Below are 14096 nucleotides of genomic sequence, written 5' to 3'. Positions count from 1 at the left end.
TCCGTTTTACTACAAAATGATGTACGGTAGGATGCCATCCGGTCTAGACCGGATCAAACAACCTGTTTAGTAAATGAAGACTCCTTTAATAACAACAATGTCTCTATGTGTATCATCCTAGGAGGCAAGAAGGAGAGAGGGAGTTGGACGTTCCAGAAACACAGAAGAGAAGATGAGCGGCCATGAGGTAATAGAGGTGGGGATGCACCTACTGACCTCAGCTTACCTAGATGGTGGAAACACCGGGGAGGAGGGGCTCGACGAGGTAGACCGCCACCAAGAGAAGGGGCTCATCGATGACAACACATCTGCATCTGAACAGGAGGTGGGTTCTTTAATAATAGCTCTATTATTAAACTTTATGTGGACCTTTAACCAAACTTGCTAATGGCAAGAAACCACTCCATTCCCAATGAAAAGCAGAATCCTCCTTCATACATAGATTTAAACTGAAGTCAGAGAAGGTCATAAAAATAGAACAAAATAGCTGATCTAATGGCAGGACGTGTGAAGTTTTGAAATGGCACTGTGCATCTGTGTATGCATTATAGGCATTGGACATTGCAGATATATTAAATGTCATATCTATCTATAAATGCGAGAAGTCTCTGCGTGTCTGCGTGTCTGCGTGTCTGCGTGTGTGTCTGTCTGTCTGTAATCCACGTATCTCGAGAACCGTTCGTCCCACCGGCTTCAGATTCGACATGCGCGTTCCCCGCCGCGGCACGGAGTGCAGTGCCGGGCCTCGACCCGACCCGACGCGCGGTTTTCCCTATAACCGGCACGAAACGTTCGGAATCTCCTTATGCTGGGCTGATTGTTGACATCAGGCTGTTCCGGAGGAAATCGGCGCAAGCGCTGACTCATTGTGACATCACATCATAAAAGGCTCTGACATCACGTACGCCACATGAGTCAACAAAAAATCTCTGTGAGTGTGTATGTATGTATGTAATCCGCGTATCTCGAGAACCGTTCGTCCCACCGGGACACGCGCGTTCTCCATATATGGGAATAAAATGAATGCCCGTATGCGGAGCTGATGTCTGACATCAGAGTTTTCCGCAACCGGTACTGTGTGTGCAGAGATCTTCATATATGGGCAAAAAAGCGACAGAGATCTCATATATGGGCATAAAATGGACGCAGATAAACAGATATCTCCATATATGGCATATATGGGCATACAATGGACGCAGAATCACAAAGATCTCCATATACGGGCATAAAAGGGACACAGACAGACAGATACAGAGATCTCCATATATGGGCATAAAATGGACGCAGATAGACAGATATCTCCATATATGGGCATATATGGGCATAAAATGGACCCAGAACTATAACTGCAGTGATCTCCATATATGGACATAAAATGGACGCCGACAGACAGACAGACAGATACAGATATCTCCATATATGGGCATAAATGGACACAGGCAGACAGATGGTCAAAACGGGTCCTATGAAAACAGGTATAATGGGGTTTGCATTAAAGGGCGGGGCATTCATTCCCTATTTACATTGTTCCGAGTTGGCCAGGTCGCCGACTAGACGCTGGGCCGCCCGAAGGGCGGCCCAGACATAATAAGGAACATATCATAACCTGTGTCTAATATGTTTTCAGAGATGGTGGCCCGAAGACTTCAAGAAAAGAGAGTGCAACACCTTCATAGAAGATTCTTCCAGGTAAAGGGTTTCCGTTTCCTTGCTCCATGATATTATTATGTTGTTGTTGTTTTTACGTCCGGTGACACCTGTCCAGGACAGGCCTCAGAAGCACCTCCTCAGGAGACTTGACTCAGAGATCTGAACACATTTGATTTGGCGATAGGAACCCGTTGTGACCGCATGCCCACATCTTGTCCTTCCTTCCTTCCTTCCTTCCTTCCTTCAATCTGTCACATTCCCTCCTTGTCCCCTGTATGCCCATATATGGAGATCCCTGATATCATCAATATTAATCCCAAAGCTTGGAATGCCCATATATGGACATATTGGGTGAGTCTCATGTGGTCTATAACATAAGTCATCTATGATGTCAGACGTCTCGTCAGTCCATATTTGAGAAAATATTTTGTTCACAATTTGTCCAACTGAAACAACCAACCACAACTCGAATCACACAAATGAATTCTGCCCTGTGCAAATTCCGTCCTCATGCCCTCGCCCTTTTCAGCCCTTAGGCGTCTTACTGGTTATAACTAATATTATTAGGCTATTTGGATATTAAATAAAGTAACACAACATTACAATATCTAAGGTTTTTTTATGAGCAACATTGACTTCCGACAGCCAGCTGCGTTCCGTTCCTGCACTAATAATATACACAGACTGTTTCCTGATATTATGCTTCGCCGTACCACGGTGTATTGCAGCTACTAGCAGAGTCATCGTAATATCACAGTGTGATAATGAAGGGAACAGTTAAGTATAGTTTTACTGTTACGATCAAATGTCGTAACAGTTTAGATAATACGCATATATAGATGTGATGTGATAAGATTTACAATCAAATGTCATGACTCATGTAACAGTATCCTCAACAGAACAGATTTTTTTCTTCTTTTTTAACTTTATTTTAGGAACACAGATGTTTACTAAAGAAAATGTCAACCATTTGAAATAAAAGTATAAAACTCGGTTGAGAGGTATATTTCTGCTGGCATGGTTAGCTTTTTTTTGTAGGGTATTATATTTTGTTTCATGTACACCAAATGTACATTCTCAATTTAACGCTGAAAATGTTAACTTGACACTTTACAAGTTACATTTCTCCAGGGGCAGAACTATAACTCGATCAAGTTACTGCCCTTGTGAGTTACTTGTAACTGTACAAGTTACGCTATAATAGAGAAATAGAGAAATGGGTGCCATATCTTCTCTGCCTTTCACAGCAACCGGACGCTGCATTCATAATTTGGTCTCCTGGTGGCGATATAAAAGGCAGATGTGAAAGATGCAGGGCAAAGGTTTTTCCTTGGCCTCTTTGGTGTTTTACATTACATCGGTGGAGTTATAGGTCAAAACACGAATCGGCCTGTTATAGCAACATGAGGCTGAATAAAATAAGTGGCATTTGGTCACACCTCCCAAACAATCTATAATATGTCACGTTGTGATGAGCTTTTTAGATAGGCTGTTTTTGTTACATTTTAAAGATAAAATAGGGTTTAAGTGTTTAAACTGTTCCTCATTTAACCCCTGGGGGTCCCCAGACCCCACTTTGAGAAGCAGTGGTGTATTGATGTATTGTCCTGTTGTGTCATCAGGGATAGATGGTGTCAGTGTGGACATCCCAGAGACAAACATCTAACAGACATCAAGACAGCTGAGGACACTGAGTGGACCACTGAGCTGCACTCCTCTGAACATCCCACTGATGCTTATGGATACTTGAAGTTTGAGGGAGAGATAGAGTCCTCCAGATTTGTAAGTGTCTGACTGACAATGTGATCAATGTTCTCTGTGGTTCATGATACTCTGTCTTCCATCATCTATTTAACATTATTCAGTCAAGAGGAGGTTGTTATTGCTTTAAGGTCTCTGATGATGATTTCATTGAATCATCCCAATACATAACACGTACGCACGCACACATGCACGCATGCACACACACACACACACACACGCACGCACGCGTGCACGCATGCACGCACGCACACACAGAGAGAACCTTCATTTAATCCACACATGGATAACATGCGGCCCGGGGGCCGGACCCGGTCCTTTGACCATCTCAATCAGGCCCTAGAAACATTGATTTAACTTGACTCCAATTAATAGTAATTCATATTTAATATTTACCATTTGAGTACATACCTGCATACCTCTGTATGTACTCAAATGTTCTGTTTTTAATGCACCAACAGTAACAGTGCAACCGTCAACCCTGAGTCCATATGTATAACTTAATGCAATGTGTTTTATCAGTGAGCTATGGAGAGATGAATATCAGATAAGATGCAGTATAAATGTATAGGCTCATTTAAAACTTGATACAACATTGACACAGATTATTTTATGTAACTATTAACTGTAATATTCTTATTGTAGGCCAGAGTACAACAGTCAGCTGTCTTGTTGTGAAAGGACCTCATTGTAAAGTAGTTTGTCCTGTCTACCAAATTCATGCAGTTTTAACATAATTGTTATGTGTTTCATGTTTCAATTCAATTGTACAAAGTGTGGCCCTTCACTCACTTTATCGAGGTCCATATGGCCCTCTGGAAATTAATGCTGCCTACCTCTGATCTAATAGCACTGTTTATGACAACAGAGAGAGAGAGACAGACAGACAGACAGACAGACAGACAGACAGACAGACAGACAGACAGACAGACAGACAGCTGTACCCCCCCCCCCCCCCCCCCCCCCACACACACACACACACACAAACACACAACTTCAACTTTAGAATAGACATTAAGGGTATAAATGAGAGTGTATTATAAACCCTGCCCCTCTTGATATGACAGTTGAGAGTGTATTTAGGTTGATCATGTTCATCATTGTCATCCTTCTGATTTGTCTCTTTTATCACCTATAGTTCCTGCGTCTGTCATCAAACACTGAACCCTCTCCTGTCTACGACCTGCTCACAAGAGAATATAGACTACCCACCTTGGTGGTGTCTGTGGTGGGAGGAGAAGGAAGTGCAGAGGTCAAACCCTGGGTCCAGGAGGTCATCAGAGAGGGACTGGTCAACGCCTTGCATAAAATAGGTGTGTGTGTATGTTTATGGAAAAAGTTAAATTGGAAGTGATAACACTAAGCAGTGAGCTGAAAGAAATGGAGCACTATACATCCTCATATCCTTTTACTCCTTTATGAGTTATCTCTCCTGATTGGATTAAATGAAATGCTCTTCAGTGGAACAGGTAGCTATTCACCTTATTCCTGGCCCCGCCCCCGGCTTCCTGTTCATATCCTGAAAGAGGCGGAGGCTGAAAAAGATGGCCTGAAAAACATCATTTGGTTTCCTGTTGTCCTTGCATTTAAGTGTCAGTAGTTGGCGCTCTGGGCTCTGAATGTACCTGGGTTGCCATGTCTGGCTTATAATAAGCAATGTGTGTCTCTAAAAAAATACTATAGTTGCTTATTGGGCTTACTTTCTAATATTTTTAAACCAGTGGTTGCCAAATATTTTCATATCAAGGACCTCAGATTAACATATTTGTTCACAGTCGCAGACCCCCATCTGAAAATATGTGGTGCCAGGGACCTCCACACAGATTTATGTTTCATTTTCAGAAAATGTTTCAAAAATATTCAAATTTCATTTTCCCATCAATACTTTTTAAATAGCAAATATACAAGCTCACAATGTGTCACAATAACAACCACAGCCAGGTCATCCTCACTTGAGGATGTAGTTTCCATTGTTTTATTTGTTTCCCCGTCCGTTCTCCTCTCTCCTCTCTCTCCTTTCTTCTCATTTCTCCTGTGGCTACAGGCAGATATCACCCCTCGTATTTAGGCGAATTAAGCGAATATTATACGCATATTCGCGTCGCTTTTTGGTGTGTATGGAAAAAGGATTCCTTCGCCTTTTTGGTTCGCTTATTCACGTCGCTTTCGCTAATTCGCCGGTCTGTACAGAGCTTAACTTCGAAGAGTGGGGTCCAGAGTCCAGACCCGGGAGAGCCCGGGATCAAACTGGGAACCTTTTGGGAACCCTCCATGTTCTAATGACGATTACTCAGCCCTAATATATTTTAGACATATAATTGTGAAATGGGACATTCTGGATAAAGAGTACTTACTTACTAACCCTAACTCTATTTGAAGTATAATGTGATGCCATTACTTTTGTACTTTTACCAGACTTGTGCTTGTAAGTGAGTATTTCTCTGTTGCAGTATTGATACTTTTATTTAAGTAAAACAAGTACTGTTTCCACGACCACTGCACATTATAGAGCTATTTAACACTGTTACTGAACAAACTCTCTCTCTCTCTCTCTGTCTCACACACACACACACACGCACACGCACACGCACACACACACACACACACACACACACACACACACACACACACACACACACACATACACGCACGTACACACACGCACACGCACAGTCACAGACACAGAAATGGAAAGAAGCCGGCCCTGGATCCTGACAGAAGGCTTTGATGAAGGCATAGGGAGATGTGTAGGAGAGGCATCGAGGGGCCGTTACAGGGTCGCTAGGGTGGGCATTACTCCATGGGGAGTTCTGCACAAAAAAGACCAGTTGGTCGACCCTCAGGTATTAACACACAAACACTGTTTACACATTGTGTTTTCCTCCATCTAATTAATCATCCTCATAAAATGAACATTCTACAGAACTCTACTATATTTACATCACATTCTTAACTGTACTGTATTGTACTGTACTGTACCATACTGTACTGTACTGTACTGTATGTAGTATGTACTGATATTAATTAAATGTCCTGTTTATTATGTTACCGCCACTCTCAAATTATAATAAATACTGAGATTACAATGTGATAACGTTGTTTTTGACAATATTGATCCTTTTTTAATATACTCATAACTTCCTGTCTTGGACCATATTAATTGAGTAAATTCAGCGTTTACATCTGACTCCCCCCCCCCCCCCCCCCCCCCCCCCCCATCTTACCAGAAGCACCTGGGTAACAACGTTACCAGTAATGTCTACTATTACATAGATTCATTAGTAGATGGAATTCCTGTTTTCTTCTCAGGACAACATTGAAGTTCAGTACTCTGCTGAGAACAAAACCAATGACTCCTGTTGTCTGGAGAAGAACCATGATGTCTTCCTGCTGGTGGATGATGGGAGTGAAGGTCGCAGAGGAGGAGAGGAGAACTTCAGGGCCAAGTTGTTAGAGGAACACATCCCCACACAACACATCAGAGGTAAGAGATGGTGGACGTTAATTGTTTGTTACTGGAATTAACTTAAGCATGGTATAATCTGCCACTCAATAGTAGTAAAATAGCACAAACTATAATAGTTTAACTGTGGTTGTTTTTGTGTTGAACTGCCACAAGAAACTAGGCAAAATTAATTATTGTATTATATATATATATATATATATATATCTGACAGATTATTTAATTATTTACTAATTTTTATGTAATAATGAAAGTGTGTTTTTCACTCAGTAGAATCACAAGCCCTATGCCACTTTATCATCACATTTTAAAGTCCTTGAACAATATGTTTTTCACACTTTTAGTGCATATCGGTGGTCATCATATGGGCATACCGAACACTAGATGCCCCCCAAAAAAGAAATAAACAATTTGTTTATTTTTAAATAAAAAGTCCATAAAAAGCCAATCTTAATTACTTCCTGTGAATGAAAACGTGCTGCATGATGACATGGATAGACTCTACTTAATATACATTCACCTGTTTGATTCCCATTGCTGCACGCTCATCCAAATACAGCTTAATTACAGAGCTACTCCTCATTCAAGATGACGTCCAGACTGTGTATTACTCATTGTAAACTTAATCAGCACTCTAAAATGTATCTGAAAACGTTATAGATTAGAATAATGCAACTTGATAACAAACAAAAGTGGCCAACTGTCCGTCTCTCTCTGGCTGCGCCTGCAGGCTAGTAAAGCAACAAACAACATTAGGCAGCATACGGGTGAAATCATCCAGCAAGGGCTTCTGCCAGACATAGCAGCCACCACTGCCTGCATGCAGCAGCCCAACCCAATAATCCCAAAAGCAGTCCCACAACAATATTTACTATTCTGGGCCCCTGATTTACAACTTGAAAGGCACTGACTTGGCTCAAGCGACCTTCGCAAGGCTCGACACGGCAACTCGCTCGCTTTAGCTCGCTTGGCGGTGTTCACACGTGGCTCAAGGTCGCTTGAGGCAGCGCGCCTCCGTCATGGTCGATAACTATATTTTATCAGCAAATAGACCGATTTCTTGTTTATAAACATTTAAGAATGCTTCTTAAACATTTACAACTAAATGCACAGGTGGCTGTTTCATGTAATCAATTCTCAACAGTTCCCCAAACCTGTTGTTTTGGGGAGCGCTGGTTTCAGTTCATTCAACCTCTTGTGTGTTGGCTAGTACATGCACCCATGGGTGCGCCCTTATCGAGACATATATACTTCATTGCGCAACGGTATTGCGCGTCGAGAGTAGCTGATATACAAGCTCACATGGCGTCACCAATGCAACCGTTCTGAGCTTGGAGGTCTGCGCGCGACACCGTCGCAGGACGTGAGGACGGAGCATAAATTAGGCTTCATGGACTGCAGCTGGGCGAACAGTAGACGCTCTGGTGATCATGAGGAGCGCTCCCTCTGTTCTGATGACAGTGAATGGAGGTGGGGTTTGAAGGACAACTGTTTTGAATCGCTATAATTTGTTGCCGACCTGCGCACGCATCTAGCGTCTTATCAGTTTGACGTGCGCTTGTCAAGGCTAGAAAGCATTAAGTACGCTTTATGCTGTGTTTTGGTCGGGATTTGGATGCTTTCGCTACAAATCAAACATAACTAGAAGTTGTTGTACAGTAAATTGTGCCAATAAATCAAAAGATGTGTGGAAAATGTTTAATATTGCGAGGGGTTCTCACCCATTTCATAAAAACAGAAGAATATTATGGCTACAGGCCATCAAAAGGGGGGTTCCAGTGGTCCCAAAGATCAGCAAATTAACATATTAATTAACATATCACCCTGGCTGGGCGCATATCGCTCCTTTGTGAGACTTGTTACGTAGCCTACTGTATTTTCTGAAGATATGCCACACAGTCAAGAGCCCCTTAGTTTAAACCTTGTCTAGATTGTTGTATGGATCAGCATCTCTCCATTGCTAGAACCAATTTATTATTATAGTCGGCTCAGTCAGAAATACCTAAAATTGTTGTTCTTCTTCTTCACTGATCACTTGTTGAAAAGGTGACGTGACTACACAGGTGGCAACAGGTCGTAAAATATTCTTGTATATAAACATATTTATTTTTGAGTGACCGCACCATCATGCTCCTTATAATGATAATAACGTGAGGACTGCAAAATCATTCAATGACTTGAGCATTTTAATTATGGGCACAATACAAATGAAAGACAAATCAAACTCTGAAACATCATTTCAAATCAGTGAACAAGTTATTACAAACAATGCATATTTAATCTACTTTGATTAAACTCTGTGAAGACCAATTTTATTATAGTCTAAAATTGACTAGAGCTGCTGCGCGTAATAGCATCCATCGATAGAAATATAAATTATTTTACAGAATCACAGAAAGTGACAGTAGGCCTTCAGGCTTCAGTGGAAACATGTCTCCACAAAGTGAAGAAGATAATATTTAATGTTTCAAGTGAGAACCAGGTTTCTCTACTTCCTCTTGATGCCAGTTTAACGATTGGGGTCAAATGTAAAATCTAATAAAAAAGAGAAAAATATGAAAATATTCAAGTAAAACTCACATATGAGATATGTGGAAATATAATAATACATCAGTGTGCTATAGCTATAAATGTACTGTACTGTACTGTACTGTACTGTACAAAGAGCAACGAGTCCCAGCTGGTCATGAAAGAGGTTAAGTCTGACAATGAGTTGTAGATTTACTTTATTGGAGACAACATGAAAACTAAAGAAAAAAATCTTGAATCCAAAAGCAAAATCAATAAAATGTACATATATTTTGCAAACTCGAAGAATAGAATGAATTGCACATTCAAATAATTGCACATTTCCCATTGTCTACATTTCTAAATACTCTCACAATGCATCTTAAACCACCATAACCCTAAAAATAAAATACAACAATAAATCAATCTCCAGCTAGGCACTATATTCACTTAGATCTGCGGTGAGACGTGGCATGCCCTGCACCCCACTGCAACACATTGAATGTTTGTTAAACTCAAGCTCAATCCGATCAAAAAGGAATTCTCATGGGAAAGGGATCAAAGCAACTCAGGTTTTTGTCTTAAGATCCATCCATTCAAAGGTTTGCAATACTTTGGTTTCCCTTCGTCCGTGCACTTCGCATCAAACCTTTCCCTTCTCTTCCTAATGGAATAAAGCCCCATTTCTGTGTTCCGGGCCGGCATGATCTTTCAAAATAAAAGTTTTTCCATCCCAGTTTCTTTACAATGAAGAAGAAGATCATTTCCCAGTTGAGTTATGATTGGATAATCTTCTCATTTTATTTTCTTACAGAGAGCAGCAGCATTACCATTCCTGTCCTCTGCATCCTCATATCAGGAGAGTTATTCATGCTGGAGGTACAATCACTGCTTCTTAATACAATTTATTCATCCATATCATTAACATTACAATGATTTTATACAGTATAATTTCACTTACATGAGCCAGGAGAGTGAGGAAACTTATATATTTAGCAGTTTATTTAATTATAAATACAAAGTGCTTTTGTTTCAAGAAATTACATATTTATATATCGGGAAAATCTAAAAATAAATAAGAGCCAGGCTGTAAAAGTAGTAGAAGAGGCAACGTTGACATAATGTGTATGTATAAGTAGCCTACTCTCTCTCTCTCTCTCTCTCTCTCTCTCTCTCTCTCTCTCCTATCTTCATCAGAGGGTGGTTCTGTCTGTGACGAAATCCACACCCTGGTTGGTGCTGGCAGGTTCAGGAGGTGTGGCTGACCTCTTGAGTGACATCTTAGAGAACCAATCACCTGCCTCTGCTGGTGATGACGTTGTTAGAGTGACAGAACTGGTCAAGAAACACTTCCCTTCTGAAGCCCAGACAGGTCAACTTGTTGAACAGGTACTGTAATAAAAACACTACATATCCCATGATGCAACTCCAGCCGCCAGCGTCAGGAAGCATGTAATAATCTCCATAGACTTCTATTCATTGCTGATGCAAAGAAACAGCTTTATCTCGGAATCTACTTCCAAAAACGCTTAGAACGCCGAGAATCTTTTTCAACAACACTGGGCCGTGAAAAAGACGTTTTTAGTTTCGCGACCGAAAGTTAACAAACTGACGTCCTCAGTGTCTAGCTGCTGACCTGTTGCCTGTTGACATTATAACATCATATTGTTGACATTGTGACATCACATTGTTGCGACATCACCTCATCAAAGATCAAACCCTATAGAGCATCTCAGTGCGGTGTCGGAAGTAAACAACCCATTCATTTTCACCATAGCGTTTTTCATTATCAGCCACAAAGTCGTAGCAATTCAATGTACACTTACCACTAGGCTGGTGGTTGTAAAATGGTTCTATATGCTCCTGTAGAACCCCAGAGTATGTATGCAATCACTCTAGTTTTAGTAAAAACACGTTTTAATCAAGATCGCACGGAGAAGAACTGCATTTCCCATACTGCTAAACATGTACATCCGGTGAAATCGACGTCTGTGATTGGTCTAGCTTTTTCTTCTTTCATGTATCTTGCGGTTACCGCGGAAGTAGCTACTGCCCCCTGTCTTCCCGGCGGATTATTGCACGTCAGTTGAACTCCGTCAGCGATCGTCTTTCTTTTACAAATATGATCCACTATGTTAAGGATGACGATAAGAGCGTCCACAGAGATGACAATAACTATATTTCAGACCATATGCTGGCCTGGATAACTAAACTGAGCGTGATTTAAGGGCTTTATTTCAGGAAACAACAACAACATTCGCAATGCATTCTGGGAGTGTAGTTTCCGCAATTTTAAAAATAATGTTGTACACAGTCTTGTACCCTGCCCCTTTTTTTAGCTTTCTAATTAATCTTTGCATTCAAAAAAATGTGAATATTGACATGATCCCTCTCCAGCCGAGGTGGCTTTGTCCAAGGCTTAAAAACGTTTAAATAAATACTTTATGAAATGTCTATGGAAGAAATGAATGCGGAAAACGCTTCCGACACCAGAGTGAGGACGGGGTGGGGCTTCAACTGCGATGCTCTATATCCATACATGGATCATCACCTATTTCCATATATGGAGTTGACCTCTACATCTACATCTACATGATTCCTAGTTGATGCCCTGTTATGGAAACCACACTAATAGAATCCCTTTTATGCCCATCAATATTAAGCCTGTATGGCTGTATCTGGGAATGCCCATACAATAAAATTCCCTTTATGCCATCAATATTAAGCCCATATCTGGGAATGCCCATATATTGAACATATAGCTTGGAATGCCCATATGTGGACATATTGTTTGAGTCTCATGTGGTCTATAAGACATCTATGATGGCAGACGGCAGACGTCAGTCATATTTATCAATTTTTGGGAAAATATTTTGACCACATTTTGTCCAACCTAAACAACCAACGGTAACTCGAATCACACTTGAAAATGAATTCCGTCCTGTGTTTACAAGACTCGAGACTTGTAAATAGACTAAGCCCCCATGCTCCCAGCCCCCCTTCCCTTCCCCTTTTTCTGCTTTTGTAATTGATGTTATCCTTTTTCTGCTTTTGTATGATGTTATCCTTTTTCTGCTTTTGAAATTGATGTTATCCTAGTTAAAGTACTATCTTCTATCCGTCTGTCTTTCAATGTTATGAGATACATAAAGTGGTTCCTGTGTAAATAAGCCATACGGCTTTCTAGGTTCTCCTTTTAGTTGACCTTGTACCAGTGCTGTCATGAAACTGTACGTCCTGCACTACCTCGCTTTTCGCCCTTAGGCGTCTTACTGGTGGTTTATTAATCCAGTATTCAACCTCCATATTGTATTTCTCTGTCTGTCTTACAAACAGACCCTCATGTAAACAGCACTTTGGTCTAACTGACACATCAGTTACTCCAATATGGCAGTCCTGTATTGGTTCTCTATTTTCTTTCTGTGTATAGTAATTGTCTGCTGTAAACCGAGTGAGACTGTGAGTAGTGGATGTAATCTGTCCGAAAAGGGTGAACAAAATCCCTCCAAACATCAATACAGCCCATTTCTTCCCATTAACTAGCCTTGATATAGATAGATCTTATTTCTATTACTACTGGTAGTTATAATCAATAACTACATTTTGATCACCAGCACACCAATATACCCCCTCTGTTTCCATAGCTATAGTATCAAATAACATTTTAAAGAACTGTTTATCGCTCTCCTGTGGCGTATATATATATGTTCACCAATGTTTGTGTTTCATCTATAGTCCCTTTAACAATAACAAATCTCCCTTCTATGTCTTTTATTTCCTTTTGGCACTCAAAATATACTTGATATACTTGATCAGAATTGCTAATCCTTTTTTACGGGTATTAGTATATATGTTTGTATGTATCCAAATTTCTTAAATTTATCATGCTCCGTTCATGATAGGTGGGTTTCCTGGAAGAAATGAATCTCTTCTCTTTTTTCAATTTAGTTAGAATCTTAGCTCTTTTGACCGGGATCCCCAGACATTAACATTCAAGGATGTAAACTTAATATCAGGTTTTGTAATGCCTCAAATTGTGCAATCATCTACAAAGACAAAAACCAAAACCGAGACACACAAGTCTAGATGCAGTGCCTTTCTTTTTCTTCACCCTCCTCCCCCTACAGATTTTTCTTTTTGTAAAAAGGGGGGGGGGGGTACCCTGGGAATAATAAAATACATGAAAAACATTTTGAATTGTATGGTGTGTGTATGTCCGCGTGCAATGATTCAGCTAAACTCAAAGTTTTACTGTTTTGCATAAATGTCTAATTCGCCCCTGCTGTGACCTTTGACCTTGACCCTCAGGTTCAGAGCATCTACCAGAACAGGAATCTGATAACATTCTACCATGAAGAGAAGGAGAGACCAGAAGACTTTGATACAGTCATGATCAAAGCCCTGATGCCAGGTAGAACATAGAACAATAAGTAATATTATGTTTAATATTTTAGTGCCTTTATTTTTTGTAATTATCCAAGTGTACATTTTCCCTGTGCTTTATTTTGAAGACACGGAAATCAAAAATTCTAACCGCGGTCAATCGTCGCAGCCCAGTGTCGCAGCCCAGTGTCGCCCTGCGATCAAAGCATTTTTGGAAAAAGGTGTGTGTGTGTGTGTGTGTGTGTGTGTGTGTGTGTGTGTGTGTGTGTGTGTGTGTGTGTGTGTGTTTCAGCCAGTAAGCAGCGTGCATCAGGTGATACCTTCCCTTACT

At 40.7% G+C, this 14096-nt stretch overlaps 1 protein-coding gene across 1 annotated transcript in view; it reads left to right on the top strand.

The window, feature by feature from the left end:
- LOC308295004 (transient receptor potential cation channel subfamily M member 4-like) overlaps nt 1-14096 on the top strand; it is a gene marked incomplete at both ends in the record, with an annotated part of 50883 nt that overhangs the window by 16394 nt on the left and 20393 nt on the right. Inside the window, 8 exons of the mRNA XM_080737940.1 lie at nt 122-325; nt 1628-1689; nt 3273-3432; nt 4550-4702; nt 6721-6895; nt 10197-10261; nt 10580-10771; nt 13691-13793. Coding sequence (XP_080594066.1) covers nt 122-325; nt 1628-1689; nt 3273-3432; nt 4550-4702; nt 6721-6895; nt 10197-10261; nt 10580-10771; nt 13691-13793 — 1114 coding nt within the window. The remainder of the gene's footprint in view (nt 1-121; nt 326-1627; nt 1690-3272; nt 3433-4549; nt 4703-6720; nt 6896-10196; nt 10262-10579; nt 10772-13690; nt 13794-14096) is intronic.

This window comes from Nannobrachium achirus (assembly GCF_963921795.1).
Source record: "Nannobrachium achirus genome assembly, chromosome: 12".
Classification (NCBI taxonomy): domain Eukaryota; kingdom Metazoa; phylum Chordata; class Actinopteri; order Myctophiformes; family Myctophidae; genus Nannobrachium; species Nannobrachium achirus.
Note: the sequence above shows the minus strand (reverse complement) of the source record. Positions and strands in the feature narration are given on the sequence as shown.